General features: G+C 32.7%; 2 protein-coding genes across 2 annotated transcripts in view; one reads left to right on the top strand and one right to left on the bottom strand.

Annotated features, from left to right (window-relative positions):
- Positions 1–16850, top strand: part of LOC111044905 — a 336821-nt gene that overhangs the window by 160444 nt on the left and 159527 nt on the right. The gene's annotated exons all lie outside the window — the stretch shown is intronic.
- The window catches only part of LOC111055916 (tyrosine-protein kinase hopscotch), a 65792-nt gene that overhangs the window by 21943 nt on the left and 26999 nt on the right, over positions 1–16850 (bottom strand). Inside the window, exons 10-14 of the mRNA XM_022343226.2 lie at positions 16471–16621; positions 14178–14325; positions 13337–13477; positions 10227–10318; positions 8892–9065 (exon numbers count right to left, since the gene is read on the bottom strand). Coding sequence (XP_022198918.2) covers positions 8892–9065; positions 10227–10318; positions 13337–13477; positions 14178–14325; positions 16471–16621 — 706 coding nt within the window. The remainder of the gene's footprint in view (positions 1–8891; positions 9066–10226; positions 10319–13336; positions 13478–14177; positions 14326–16470; positions 16622–16850) is intronic.

Genomic DNA, 16850 nt, shown 5'->3' with positions numbered 1-16850 from the left:
AAATTATTCTGCTATTAATGAATGCTATATGAACAACTCTCTTCCATGAGGTGAATATTTTTTTTCCCAACATTTTCCGATTTGTATAGGTCTTCTAAGGAACCATTATCTACAGCTGGTACCAATCAACTACACTTCAACTCCAAACTACCGTTGTAATACCAGTAGCCTACACAATTTATCATAGGGTGACGTGTTTATTACAGCTGGTAACTTTAGATGCTATATAACATATTATCTCAATATGATCTTGAATCATGATCATCTTTCCGTTCTTCGGTTGCCGCTAGGCCAACAATTTCGAAATCATAGGTCTGTAAAATGGATTAATAAATAATCATTATTAGCCATCCTATTAAAATTTCTGGTCAAAAACCATCCCCAATATTCACACAACATATTCCCAAAGTTTCATGCCGTTATGTCAAGTATTTTTCAAGTCATAGGGAACAAACACACAAACAGACATTCATTAATATATATATATATATATATATAATATATATATATATATATATATATATATATATATAAGATAGAAGATTGCATTCGGCTCAAACAAAAGCCTCTCTAAATGGAGGTAGAATGATAAGGTTGACAACTTTCAGTTCTGTTGTTTTAACATTTTTTTTTCAAATCACTTTCAAAAAGTTCATGTATCCAAATAGGCATCTAGGATCCACCATATTGAATGCAACTTCATTTTTTAAATAGGAAGGTGGTCATGTGATACATGATTTCGAATTTCAAGAAAAAATGAATGGCGTAACCCGCACATCGATATATCAAACCGTTTAGAAGATATTCATATTATTAATCAATACCACTCATGTATTTCATTTCTGATTTGCATAGTATTGATTGATAATGTGAATATCTTCTGAACGGTTTGCGATATCGATGTGCGGTTTTCGCTATTCATTTTTCCATGAAATTCCGTATCGAAATAATGTATTGCATGACCACCTTCCTATTAAAAAAAAATGAAGTTGCATTCAAAATGGCGGATCCAAGATGGCGGACCAGATTTTTAAAGTCATAGTAAAGTAGTATTTTCAATTCGAGTAACATCACTAACCTCACCCACCTTGGAATCACTTCTTTTTATGAGATACTAAGCCGTTCTCAGACTTCTTTCTCTCTTTTCTGCTTAGAATAGGTAGTATTGATTAATAATGTGAATATTTCCGAAACGGTTTGAGATATCGATAATGCGGTTTCCACCATTCATTTTTTCTTCAAATTCCCTATCGAAATCATGTATCGCACGACCACCTTCCTATTTAAAAAATGAAGTTGCATTCAATATGGTGGATCCTAGATGGCGAACCAGATTTCTAAAGTCATTGTAAAGTAGTTTTTTCAATTTGAGTAGGATCCCCAATCACAACCACCGTCAAATTGCCTATGTGTATGAGATATTAAGCCGTTCTCGGACTTTTCACCCACTCTGTATAATGTACACTCCCTTCCTACAAGGGGAAGAGCGAGCCTGGACAATTTTGTTTACATGTATTAAACCTGAGTTTACTAAATATGAATTGTATGAACAGGACCTTATATCTGACCAAGCAGGTATTTTTGTCAATTTTTCAATAGGAGTTACCAATAGTACAAATAATGACAAGGAAACAGAATTCCGCAAAAAGCCTTATCTCGGCGGTTAGACTAGAATAATTATAATAGGTGTCTATCTAATTACGACTGGTCGAATATTTTCAATGTCTGTGATACAAATACTGTGATATCTACGTTTATAAATGTTTTAACGTTTTACCTGAATGTTCATTGTCCTCTAATTGACTATAAACTTAGGCCCAAAACTAGTCAAAAAAATTGGTTCACGCCTGAACTGAAGCTAATGAGGGAACGTATAATGATGTTTTATAGTATCTGGAAGATAACCAATACTGGGAATGCAAAGACTGACTAACAAAGGCTAATTAAAAATAATAAGAAGCTGTACAATACAGCGATAGATCAAGCAAAAACTGCTGCAAATGATAACATCATCAACAAATCAGCTAATAGATGTAAAACAGCCTGGAGAATTGTTAAAAAAGAGACAGGGCAAAACATGGCGCATCCAAAAGTTAATCTCTCACCAGAAACGCTGAATGATTACTTTATTAATGTCCCAAATAATGCAACTAAAAAGTAAAACTCCTCTCCACTCATTCTAATTTTTTAAAAAAATTATAAATTTACTAAGGGTATTAATAGACAAATGCTCAACTTTTCATGGAAAATGGTAGATCCAGATACTATTAGATCGATTGTAAGTAGTTTGAGTGCATTATTATTATTTTTTTTGGATCGATATTTTTTTGCTAAAAAATATTATTGAATATTAAGATCAAGACATATTCAACGGTGATTGATTTTTTCCGTAATGACAAAAAAGCACAGTGCATAGGTTCATTGTCATTTGTTCTTTGATCTTATCTTTGTGATAATCAATACATTCTTTCACATTTTTTTTTATTTCGGATTAATAAGTCTATTTTATTTTTCCCACCATTTTATTCATATGAATATTAGAAGCATAGGAAAGAATTTTGATGAGTTTTGTTATACTTTACAAAATTGTAAACTAAACTATGATATTATAGTTTTATCAGAAACATGGATAAATGAGAATAAGAGCTTCGATTATAGTTTAGATGGTTTCACTGCACTAAGTAAACCAGGTCATCTGAATAACTGTAATGGTATATGTGTTTTTATAAAAAATGGTATATTATTCGATGAAATCACTCATGTAAATAGGGGAGCAGATACTCTTTCAGTAAGATTACAAATGAATGGTTCAATTATAAATGTAATAGCAGTGTATAGATCTCCAGCCGCTGACATTGATGTTTTCTTATCTGATCTTGATACGCAACTGAGAGACATTGATAAGACACAAGAAATTATTTTGCTGGGTGACTTGAATATCGATCTATTACAAAACAGTAAAACTTCAAATGAATATATCAGTTTAATGCAAATAAACGGTCTCAAGTCGTTCATAAACAAGCCAACACGAGTAAATGATAATTCTGATACCTGTATTGATCACATTTTTTACAAAGGTCCGAAAATTGGGGAAGAAAACATTCTAGGAATAATTCATAAAACTTCTATAACCGATCATTTTTGTATAACTCTCCATATTAATATAAACAAACAGGCACCTAATAAACCAAACAACTTAAATCATTACAAAGAAAAAATAAATTATTTCAAACTCATTGATTTGTTGAAGGAGGAAACATGGGTTGATGAACTTTCTAATATGGACGCCTCTACTGACTTGGATAATATAGTTAACCGATTCGTAAAAAAGTTGTTATCTTATATAAAACTATAAACTCATCAAATAAAGTTGAAAAGTAAATCTAGACCACTAAAGGAATGGATAAGTTCAGGCTTGGTGAATTCAATAAGAATAAGAGACAAAATGCATAATACTTTGAAAAAACAACCTTTTAATGTCACGTTGAGAGAAAATTATAGTCTATAGAAATTTACTAAATAAACTTATCAAATCAGCAAAAATCGACTTTTATAAGAACAAATTAAAATCATGTGAAGGGAACAATAAAAAGGTATGGAACTGCATTCAAGAAATATTAAACAGTAAACGCCAAAAAGTTCTGCCTGGTATTGATCCTGAACTACTAAATAATTATTTTTCAGATGTGGGAAAGTCTTACGCGAAGAGAGTCTTCAAAGAAAATGAAAATCTTCCTTATCTGGAAACCACTGCTGTTTCTAATTTCCGCCTTGTGAACTCTTTTTTTATGCATCCTACAAGTTCACAAGAAGTTATAAAACAAATAAATAATTTAAAAAATGGTGCATCCTCTGGGTTTGATAATTTAAGTAGTTTTTGTTTAAAAAGAATAGCAACTTTTATAGCTCAGCCCCTAACATTAATTTTTAATAGATGTATGGAAACTGGACATTTCCCAAGTCACTTTAAAATTGCAAACATAATCCCATTGCATAAATCTGGGGACAAGAAGAATCCAGGCAATTATCGTCCAATAAGTCTCATAAGTAATTTATCCAAAGTTTTTGAAAAAATAATAAAAGAACAGGTTGTCTCATATTTAAAAAAGTTCAATTTAATAAACCAGTATCAATATGCCTTCCAAGAAAATAAGAGTACTGAGGATGCCATGACTGAACTTGTAAAAGAAATAACATCTAATTTCAACACAAACAAAAAATCTTTGGCTGTGTTTCTGGACTTAGCCAAAGCATTTGATACTGTCCCACACATCAACCTGCTTGAAAAACTTGAAAAATATGGATTTCGTGGTCCGGTCTTGAAGCTCATTGCTGGTTATTTGGGGAACAGAATACAAATTATAACTCTGAATGGAAAAGAGAGCAAAGTAACTTTAACAGGATTCGGCTTACCCCAGGGTACAGTTCTTTCTCCGATTTTATTTTTAGTTTATATAAATGATCTATTAAGTCTTCCTATCAAGGGATGTAGAGTTTTGTCGTATGCTGATGATACTGCATTGGTTTTTACGGGGACTTCATGGGACAACGTGATATCCTTAACCAACATCGGACTAGCTGGTGTGAGAGTGTGGCTTGTTAGAAATGCGTTGACACTAAATTACTCGAAGAGCGTTTATATGACTTTTTCACCAAACTCAAGAACTCAACCCGATGATATCACACTTCAATTAAATGCAGTAAGAGTACACAATGGAAATTGCCTGTATGGCAAGAACGGTAGCAATCGTAATCAACTGCCTTGCCCTTGTCCCGTTTTAGAAAACGTGACCAAAACAAAGTATTTAGGTGTCACTCTGGACCCTCATTTAAGATGGAATGAGCATATAAATAGTATGTGTAGCAAAATGAAATTTATGATCCACAAATTTTATAATTTGAGCTTACTCAAAGACAAAGGTCTAAGTAGAATGGTATATCTAGCATATGCTCAGTCAGTCTTCCAGTATGGAATTAGGGTGTGGGGTGGCGCTTTCAATGCACATTTTAAAAAATTGAATGTTATTCAAAAGGGTATTCTCAAGGCAGCCTTGGGAGTGCCCAGACGATACCCTAGTCACCAACTTTTTCTGGAATTTGGAGTTATGACAGTCAGACAGCTATATATTAGAAATCTAATTAAATATATCAGCAATCATACAGATATCTTTACACTGCATCAAACTAATTATATTTTCAGATCTGCAAACAGATATATTGTTCCTCGAACTGACTTAACTATATGCAGAAGACAATTCAACTACATAGTAAATAAACTAATAAATATTATTCCAGAACATTTTATAAAAATAAAACCCTCTAAAGCACTTAAAACAAAAATTGAGAACTGGATCAAGACCGAAAATGTTGTAGTCAAACTATTTCAACTCTAGGCATTCATCAACTCTTTATTATCATGTTTTATTCAAATTATTTCCCCCTTTACTATCTGAAAGTTGTCTATCAAACTATGATTTTGTTACTTTGTCTTATCGTTTGTAAGTATTGAGATGTGACCTGGTTTCCATAGTTTTATTTATTCTAGTGGTTTGAATTAGCTCTTTTTTTCTATTGACATGTTTGCTGTACCTGGTTGCTCAAACTCACTGCCGGCGCACAAGTTTTCTTTGCCGGTAGTGCCATTTTGTAAGTTAAAATATTTATTTTATCAATCTGTATTATTTTATGGCAAATCTATATTGGCTCCCTTAACAGTGCTAATAAATTTAGTTTTGCTTAATGGAAAATTTCCCGACTGCTTAAAGCTCTCATTACTCAGTCAGATTTTCAAAAAAGGTATTCGCGAATTACCTGAAAATTACAGGTTAATAGCAATTGTTACAATAATAGCAAGATAATAGAGACTTGAATTTTCCATCAATTGTATGACTATTTCACAATCAACAAACTGTTAAATGTCAACCAATTTTAGGTTCAGGCCTAACTGTTCAACCACAATGGCGTTCGAAAAAAAAGTCAATTACATCCTTGATGGCTTTGAGAAGAGGATGGTTGTAGGAGGTAAAATGTTGGGTTGGACCTGAGTAAGGCATTCGATGTTGTTTCACATGACATTCTTTGCAGGAAGCTTGAACACTATGGAATCAGAAACAGTGAACTAGAATTAATAGAAAGTTACCTCAGAGATAGATACCAAATTGTTAAGCTGAATAATAATTGTAAATCCAGACCAAAGAAAGTATTGGCTGGAGTACCTCAAGGTTCGGTCCTTGGGCCGTTTTTATTCTTAGTTTTTATCAATGATTTTAATATTAATGTACCCAGCTTTTCTGTGCTTTATGCTGATGACACTACCATTTTGGATTCTAATGTAAATGTAGATAGTGTGTTAGACAGCCTTGTTTTGTCAATGGACCGTAGTAAAGAGTGTTACGGAGCAAATTGCCTGACACTTAATGAGGGTAAAACAGAGAATATAATTTTCACTCTTCGTAATAATTTAAATATTGAACACCAGCTGTACCTAAAGCCAGTGAAATTATTAGGAATCATGTTGGATAGCAAGCTGATCTGGACTAGTAATGTAGAATATTTATGTAAAAAGTTGGCCAGAGTCATGTTCCTTTTAATGAAATTGAAATGTAACGTTAGTAAGGAAGTAAGGATTTACCTATTATGGTCTTTTTCACTCCCAACTTAATTATGGACTTCGACTGTGAGGTAATAGTAGTGAGATGAAAAAAGTATTCGTATGGCAGAAAAAAGCTATTCGTTGCATAGTTGGCCTGAAGAGTGATGAAACTTGTAAAAATAGCTTTATTGAACTAAATATTATGACTCTTCCATCTATGTACATTCACTATAATCTGACTTATGTTAAAAAATATAAATGATTTTAAACAACACTATCATCAGCATGCACATCTAACTAGACACAGAGATAACATAGTCACGCCATATATTAGACTAAGCAAATCATTAAAAAGCCATAGGTATCAGCAATATTTATTGTTTAACAAATTGCCGCGCCCAATCAGGATCCTGCCAAGAAAAAAATGCATTGCAACAATATCCTATTGGCTGAAGCAAAGTGCTTTTTACTCAACTGAAGAGTATCTTAATTTTACTGACATCAATAACTGGACTGGTAATTGATTTGTAATCTTACAAAATTTGTAATATGTTTGACTGGGTCGCGTGTTGCGCCCTCACAAAGTGACAAAGCCTATTGTATAATATTATGTACTTATTGGTCAATAAAGATTCTTATTCTTATTCTCTACGGTCCTTCAATTACACAAGTTGAAGAGAACTCAAATAGTCATGCGAATTCGAAACGACAAACTAAAGTCCGTGCAAGCCTTAGTTTGCAGCACAGGGCTTTATGGCCAATGTTATTTCAATACAACAACAATACGAGTACACTGTTGCCGCTCTAATACTGTTTCTATAAAAAAGGATGTGGCGAATCATATGATTGCCACCTGTGATGTTTTCAACCGGCATAGTTTGTTTATCACTTGTAACATTTTATTTCAATATTTTATCCAGAGTTCAATTTTGTCATTCCAACATTAAACATATTTCATCATTCGTCTAGTTTCGTTTAATCAATTTCAACATAGGAAATCAACAAATTAATTTCCTATAATGACAAGTTATTTTTTTGCTCATTCTCTCACACAATTAGTTTACAAGCTTTCTGGATTCTTTGAAATATGGCAGCACTGTACTCCGTAAGAGTACAGAAAAACTAAAAGACTTTAGTAACAAATTTCAATAAACGCTGCAAGTATATACAATCATAGAGAAACAATAGCGTAAGTAGATCTCAAGTCGATTAATGTCGATTATTGTAGATTTTTACTGTTTTGGCCGGGTGAGAGTGTATGAACGGCACAATATAAGAGACTACCAGTGTCACACAGCTTTATGGAAAAGAACTACGTGGACTATCGGCTTGAGATAACAGAAAAAGTTACGACATAAACACCCTATACCATGGGATATCTACCTATGCTATTGTTTCTCTATGATACAATCAAGAAGTGAAGCAACGTTGAGTTCTGAAACCAATGTAGTTCGGACAGGTATCAATTCGACAGGTATCAAACTGAAGATTTCAATTTCGTCATTTAAGGCTGTGCAACAGACTTTTGGAAACTTTTCTGGGGACATTTTTTAAAGTTTCTCGATATGGATAATAGTAAGTTGTCAAAATAGAAAAAGTTTCACAGAAAAAACTCATCAATTTTTAATACAGGGTTGGTGAAAATGATGAAAACAGCTTCATATTTCACAATGATAATTCGACCGATGGTTTGATTGAGGATAGTATCCGAATTAGAAAAAAAACTAATTTTCTGTCGTTTCAAAATTTTTGTCCGCCTTCTTGAATCCAACTTCATTTTTTTTAATGGGAAGGTATAATACTTAAAGAATATCACCAGTAGAAAGTTTTGAAGCCCCTGTTGGACAGCCTTAAGTCGAGACGACAACATACCTATACTTGACGTATTTATCCTCATTGAGATGATAAATTGATTATGACAGATAAATTAAATTGATTATGAAAATTTATATTATGATATACAGTAATATAAATTGATTATGATGATAATTGATGATTATTGAGATGACATTTCATTATTTATATTCAATTTTACACTTGAAAATGTCATAACTGACCGAAACGTGTGGCACCTTTAAAAAAACAGAAAAAGGGTACACTTAAAACTATCAAAATTTGTGTTATTTATAAGGAATGCGGACAGTTTGGAGTGGATATATCTAAAGTTAAGGACAGGTTCATGAAAGTGGACGGATTATTATTGAATTTTGAATTTGGATACTTTTGAGAAATATCACGTGAGAATGCAAGAATATTTTCTATGATGATAAATAAAAGGAATGTGGAAAACAATTCTTACTTGTCCAATTTTGCCGTTGAGAACAACATTGTACTTTCCATTGAGTTCCAAGAGTTCTTGGAGTTGCAGCCGCGTGACACTGTCTTCAGAGTCGGGCGCTGATCTTGAGTCCAACTGCGACAGAATCGACGAAACATCCATGTTGTACACCTCCAGTTGACTCATACTGCTTGCCTGCCAATACCACACATTCATACCAAAATATCAAAATACCAACAATTATTGTCCTTTCAATAGAAGAAAAATTAACAGTTTATCATGTTTTTTTTATTCTCTTATGATAAAAATAGTTATTTGTATATCTAGAGTGGAAAATACAACTTTTTCTCCCTGTGGGAAAAAGTTTGAAGCCCGAGGGGAAGCCGAGGGCAACAATTTTCCTGAGGGAGAAAAAGTATTTTTCGCTCGTGATGTACACAACATTTTTCCTCTATCTACATTTTTTATAGAAACTGCAAATCAAATAATTTTAATAACTTACGTTATTGGTGGCAATGTTTTCTAACAACATAACCTAAAATCTAAAACGTAAACCGGTCGTCTGATTGGCACTGCCGATTGCGTTATCTATCGGCAAAAGCTGTAACAATTATCAGCTGGGCGGCTATCAAATATGGCTGACTTCAGATCACGCGTTTCATATTTGAATTGCAGATGAAAAATATTTGTTGGCTGGAATTTTGAATAGAATAAAATATTTTAAAATATGTATAAATTTTTATCGTCTATTAATATTAAGTATGTAATATCATACAAACATATATTTCATGAGTTGATCAATTTCTGGTATTGAATTCAGTTGACTCAATGACTCTATTATGCTTCCTCATCTGAGCTTAGACCTTCTAACATATTTCAAATGTAAGTTATTAAAATAGAGATGCTTCCCATGTTATTCAAATGGAATTACTTTTTCGCCACACTTGGATGTAATGAGCTGGTTTACGTGCGTCATATGGAGGCCGAAAGTGATTGTTTTCCGACCAGGCCGGTAAAACTTACGGCCCTAGGGCTGTAAAATGATCTTGAATAACAGCTGATCGTGATCCATCTCACAAAAATCATAGAGAGATAATCTCATAACGACTGTAATAATCTATATAATTATGTATCGTGAATCGCGGTATTATGTCTATAATATATTTTATAAATTTATTGTGATTTCAATGACTAAATTTCTCAATTATTAATTGCAACATTAGTCATGCAATTTGCAAAGTAGGTTACTATCCAATATGAGAAGCTAACTTTTTATCTAATTTTTAATCAGAGCTTTATGACACTGAAACGTTCAGTTGGTTACAGTTTTTGATATGATCATGATAATCTACTCACCCTAGAGTCATTGAGAAGCAGTTGGTTTTCGTCCCCCCAGCCATTACTTTGATTAACAAGGACTCCACCCATCCAGTTCACCTTTGAACTAGCTGCAAGCGTTGCACAAAATAAAGGAAAAATATTAAACAGTGTTGAGTTGTTGGTTTTATAAAACTGAATACAGCAAACATGAAAAGTAAACAAAGCATTGAAATTAAAATTCAATCAAATCAACAAAGACATCCTATCATTTATAATAATAATTTTAACAAATCTAGTTCATTGTGTCATTGGACAAAAACAAAAAACAAGGTTTTTTCTAAAATGTGTTTAGTGAATGATTTTTAGATAAGCCTAATCATAAGCTAACTCATTGGCGACTCTCTTCAAGAAGTAGAAATTGTTTTTTCTAAATTTTAACAATGCGGGAAAATGAGTAAGCTTTTAAACGATTAGTGTTATATATCAAAATAATATTGCAATGAAAGGAATATAAGTAATATTGTACAACTGTTGAAAAACTCATAATGATTAAATAAAGATCAAACTTTTATTTTTGTTAATTAAATTATAATATTTGCAGAAAAATACTACTGGCCATCATTATTATAATGCAGTATCAACAATAAAAACTATAATTCAATTAATATCTATTACAATAAATTTAACTCCGTGAAATGAAATTAGTCTCATTCAACAGTAGAACAATGTATTTCAAGCCTAATACCAGAAACTGAGTAAAATGTTTTACTATTCAAGTGTAAATTGATTTTACAGTTTTTATAAGTTGTTTTATATGAATATATAATAGCCTATTATGTCAATGATAGTAAATAGGCCTCATAAGTTGATAATATATTATTGGATATCACTCATCTTGCGACCACGCTTGAGAAATCGATTCAAATTTCACGAAAATATTCGAATATTAATATCACGTATGATATGGTATCACAATAACGTTGGCCACCCAGTATATCCACTATTAGTAGTGGTTTATATACGAGGGTAGGCTGATAAGTAATGCACATATGCTTGTAGAAGGCAAACAAAAGCAAATAGCAAGATTCGGTAAAAAATAAATTAAAGTACAAACCTTTAACTTCAAAATCATGTATTTATTTTTCTACATAGTCACCGTTAAGCATTACACATTTCTCTCAACGTGTTACAAGTTTTTCTATTCCGTCACTGAAAAATTCTTCCGACTTTTCTCGAACCCACGACGCGACAGCTGCCTTCACTTCACTGTCCGAGCTGTAATGATTTCCCTCCAGGTCTCTCTTGAGTAGAGGAAAAAAATAAAGCGGGGAATCGTTTCAGACTTCAGATTTCTCAGAGCCTCTTCAGTTGCACGCGAAGTGTGTGGCCGAGAGTTGTCATGTTGCAAGATTATTGGCGCCAGACTGCCTCTAACACGACAAACTCGACGTTGGAGGTGTTTCAGAGTCTTTATATACTGAGCAGAATATTTACCGTTGCCCCTCTTTCCAGATAATCAGTCACATAAACTCTGTGAGCATCCCAAAACACAGTCAAAAGATTTTTTTTGCATCCGCTGCGTGTTTCGTCAACAATTGAGGCTTTTCCAGGTTGGCAATCTCGAAATTTTATAACCCATCGATTCACGGTAGACCTATCAACAGTATCGTCACAATAAACAGCCTTTAAACGATGATAAATCTCACTATGATTCACTTTCTCAGCAGTTAAAAATTCGATAACAGCGCATTGTTTAATTCACGTTGACATAACACCAGAACACGACGCCATACTTTCACTAACCAAACCAAACTGGATGAACACAACGCCTTCAAACTGCGCAGCCGTGTAGAGGAGAAATAGTACTTCCACATGCCACCAGGCGCGCTTCTCAAGTTTATTTAGTTTGTGCTCTACAAGCATGTGTGCATTAGTTATCAGCCTACCCTCGTAACTTTAGTTGACACATTATAAATTGCATATTATTATTACAATTTGTCTTTTTTCTTTAGGGCTACTTTTGAGCATAAATAAAAATGGAAATCTGAGTAGGCCTACCCTTTTTAAAATTATTTGATATCACTTTATAATGGCATTATATAGCCGGAACCTGTCGTAACTAAATAATTTTAAAAAGGGTACTTAGATTTCCATTTTTACTTTCCTTGCCCTATTACCATAGGTAAGGAAAGTATTGCTTTCCGAAAAAAATTAAGGTACCCCAATTGCTAAATGTCTATACGTTTCAAGGTCCCCTGAGTCCAAAAAAGTGGTTTTTGGGTATTGGTCTGTGTGTGTGTGTGTGTGTGTGTGGTGTGTGTGTGTGTGTGTGGTGTGTGTGTGTGTGTGTGTGTGTCTGTGTACACGATATCTCATCTCCCAATTTGGAACTGAAATTTGGAACTTAAGGTCCTTCCCCTATAAGGATCCGACACGAACAATTTCGATTAAATGCCATTCAAGATGGCGGCTAAAATAGTGAAAATGTTGTCAAAAACAGGGGTTTTCGCGATTTTCTCAAAAACAGCTCAAACGATTTTGATCAAATTTATACCTAAAATAGTCATTGATAAGCTCTATCAACTGCCACAAGTCCCATATCTGTAAAAATTTCAGGAGCTCCGCCCCATCAATGCAAAATGTGATTTTAGATTCCCAATTATCAGGCTTCAGATACAATTTAAACAAATAATTTCAAGTGGAAAAGATTAAGCATAAAAATCTCTACAATTAATGTTCAGTAACATTTTCACCTAAAATTGAAAATAAGCTCGAAATTCGAGAAAATGTAACTATTCAATTGCAAACTGTTGATTCTATTAAATCATTATGAAGAGATAGCAGACTTCGTGTGTCCCAGCGTTATTGTCCTGTCACCAGCTGGCAGATCTTTGAATAGTAGACTCTTGAGATGTGCGTGAACACTAGAGTCAGGTGATCAATTTTCATAACGGCATGGAAAGTTGTGTGAGTGCGCCACACCAGATTTTTATTCATATTTAGCCAACAATTTATATTATAAATTGTTCTTGGAGAAAAAATAACTGCTGGAATACAGGACTACTCTGAATAAAATGTAATTTATTCTCTTTTAATTTGAATGAATAGATTTATTAACTTACACAAAAACTTCAACAATAGCTTACCTTCGGACATTGTAAGAAGTGAGGTAAGATTCTCAGTGACCGACGTGCCATTGCTCATTGATGCTTCGGTATCATCGATATTGAGAGAAGCATAATGATTTTGGACAGGAGCATACGAGTTCACTCGACGAGAGTTGAACACTGCAGATACAACAGAACATAAAATATTAGTTCAGGAAACAAAATTATTTAAAATATTTGGATAAAGTTATTAGTACAGTAATTTGCAGAATAAAGGGTTTTATTCAATACAGGAATATGTTGTTGATGTTGCCAGCATCTCGATGATATGGGAAATTGGTGAAATATCGAATTTTTTAAATTAAATGAATTATTCAAGATTGATGAAGTCTAAATTGTCACAAATTATATGTTTGAAAGTGTGTTAAAACTTTTCATACGCTTGAAAAGCTAAACAAACTTCGATTCATTCAAAATTTCAAATAAGATCCATAGATTCTAGCTGAGAGTGTCCATGAAATGGTAATTGAAATAAGATATTTTGAAATTCCAAAGAATATGTCAAATATTCTTTGCTCATGAAAAGATGTGATACAAATCTCATAATAATAATTTACATTGCTATCAAATTAGTTAAGCTCTCTGTCTAATCAAGGATAACGCAACAGAAAACTCAAAGTTATTTGAAGCTTTCATCACATGGTTCCATCACGTTTTTACCATACGAAGATTTACATTTTCAAATTCATCATTTAAAAATTAAATTTGTAATTCATCGTTCAAACAGTCAGCGCTTTCCGGATATAATATCGCATTTTTATCGTTTTTCTAGTAGATTCCAGTATTATAAATTAAAAACACTATATACAATATTTATTACCTTGATACCAGATCCTGTTAATATCTCGCACTGCTTCTTGAGCTTTCTTTCTATGATGTACGTCAACATTCCAACAAGATAACATTATGTCATAAATTGTGTTGAGACATTTTCCTGGCATGGGCAGTCGTTTTCCTTTTCTGTAAAACTAAAATACATTACTTTTTTAATTTTCAATAAATTATTTCATGAAAGGCGTAATGAATAGCGATGAAAAGATGAATAAGGTCCGGTTTATAGGACACTTCATGGATTTAAAAAGTGTTATAGAAACCGGGGTTTTCTTACTGGGAGGAAGATATAAATATAAATTTGAGTTGTTCTCTCAGAGCACACACCTCCCGAGAATTTTCAGATCATACTCTCTTTTAGAGCATACAAAAACTGAAAAACAGAAGAGTTTTAGAAGCTGAAGTTGAAGAGAAAACAAAATAACGCCCAGGGGGATTTTGAATAATGTATTTTAATATTTTAAATCGGAAGATTTAGTTGATTTGAAACGTGATTTCCTCCAAATTTCTGTTTTTCCAGAACAATTACTATTTTTTGAAAAATTGAAACTCAGCCCTCAATAGATAGAGAGCTTTTAATTATTTCATTTTATTGGAAATTGTATTATCTAATAAAAAGAGTGATTTTTTCTGTCAGATGACTCGATTTTGCGTTTATCTCAAAGAACTGGAAAAGGAGCCGAAAATCCGTTATTTTTGGGGCACACTGTAAAAAGATCCAAGGCTAGGTCAAATTTTTGTATTTAAGATGTCCAACATGCCAGAATTATTGCAAAGAAAAATTAGCGTGTTTGGAGTTTTTTCCAGCAAAAAAAACCTGGTGAATTGGACTAATGCACGTATCTAAATGTTCTGATTCTTCTACCTTCTCCACTCCAATAAAATCCGACACATTTGAACACATTGTAATATTACATTTTTCTCGATTAAAATCGAATCTTCAATTCGATATTCAAATATTAATAACAATTGATAGCAAATATCGGTGTAATCGATATGCGGACTTGACTTTTCACCTGGAATTCATCAGATAAACTTGTGTTGAACATCCTACTGTAACACAGTTCTATTTCTGAATTAATTGATTGATTGATTGATTGAGTACTTTATTCATGTAGATTACAATATATACTGGCTTATACACTTATATACAATAGCTTACAATACAGCAAAATTATAGATGAATTTACATAATATGGACTAAGAAAATAATTATTGAAAGTATATGATATGAAAAAGTAATTTGTAATATAATAACTATGGATAATTATATTGTTATGCATCTACATAAATTGGCGGAGCTTTGGACATATCAATGTCCATTCTTCGGAAAGAATATTAAAAATATCCTCCCCACTAACTCTCTACCAAAAAATTAACTAATAAAAATTAACAGATAGTTCTAAACAACATAAAGGTTAAATAAATTTAAAATAACTTTAAAATAACTTTAAAAATAAAGTTTTATTGAAAACAATAGATATAATGTTTTAGACTTGTGTTCTTTGCTAATTGGCAATCGATGACGTATTTATGCTTTGAAGCTCTAGGCACTTATTCCAGGTATTTCTGCCAGGCGTTTCTCTCAAACCTTTTAATGGCTGGCTTATGTTAGTGTTTGGCTTCTGCTGAAATTTTCCCAAATAATTGAAAGTTAAGATGTTTTATTTGTGATCTAAATGTTTTTGTAAAGTTTATTGATGTTATTGAAAATATGTGAAATGTAGATTTCTATTTTTCTTTTCTTTTTGTGTTGAATTTCTCGTTTAATGTTGAAAGCCATAAGCCTGTTTTGAAACCTGTGAACGATAGATAAGTATTCTTAATCTATAAGTTATATATTTTGATCTTGATTTGAAACAATAATTTCTGAGTTTTTGTGAAAGCTTTTGAATCTATTTTGATGAACAAATCAAACATATTTGTAACCTCAATCATGTTCAATCTATGTTCGATCCATGTTTGATTATTTGTTCTGGTGTAAACTGAAATTTTTGAATCATTAAAAAAAATATATAATTTGATTTGCTCTGAACTGGATTTCTTATTCATAGGCATTAGATCCATTCATGGTTTATCAAGATTTTAGCTTATTTGGAACCGATGACTTTCCTTAGATGATAGGTGAAAGCTAACTGACCTAATAGGATAATTTGGTAGCATGCCAACATGCTTTATTTTTAACACTCCCAGCTACCCTCTCTGATACACTCTAGCTTCGCCGCTCAGCTATGTTTTGATCCTAACTTGGATTGGCGATTGATGAAGGATTTGTAACGTACCGTGATCATTTGCTCAGGGTTGTCATTGGGTGGAGAGCTGCCGTAGGAGAAGATTTCCCATAATGTTGTTCCCATCGCCCACATGTCGGCTTCGGCAAGTGTTCGAACATTCTTCACATTGCCATAGCATTCCACTGGAATCCATGGGATGCTGCACAAAATACAACACTAAAATTCCGATTACAAATGACAATCCAAATGACATAATCCAATAATAATAATCCAAATGACAATGAATTTATTGCCAAATACAAGAAATATTTTTACAATAGTTTTTGGCGTGACTGGAAAAAGAAGCCTTGAGCTCCAGCCCAATACTTCAGTAGTTCAAGCATATTATTACTGTTTTTTTCATTTTCTTAATTTTTGTTTTATTTCAT

This window comes from Nilaparvata lugens, chromosome 2, assembly GCF_014356525.2.
Source record: "Nilaparvata lugens isolate BPH chromosome 2, ASM1435652v1, whole genome shotgun sequence".
Classification (NCBI taxonomy): domain Eukaryota; kingdom Metazoa; phylum Arthropoda; class Insecta; order Hemiptera; family Delphacidae; genus Nilaparvata; species Nilaparvata lugens.
This window is presented reverse-complemented; position numbering and strand designations above follow the sequence as displayed.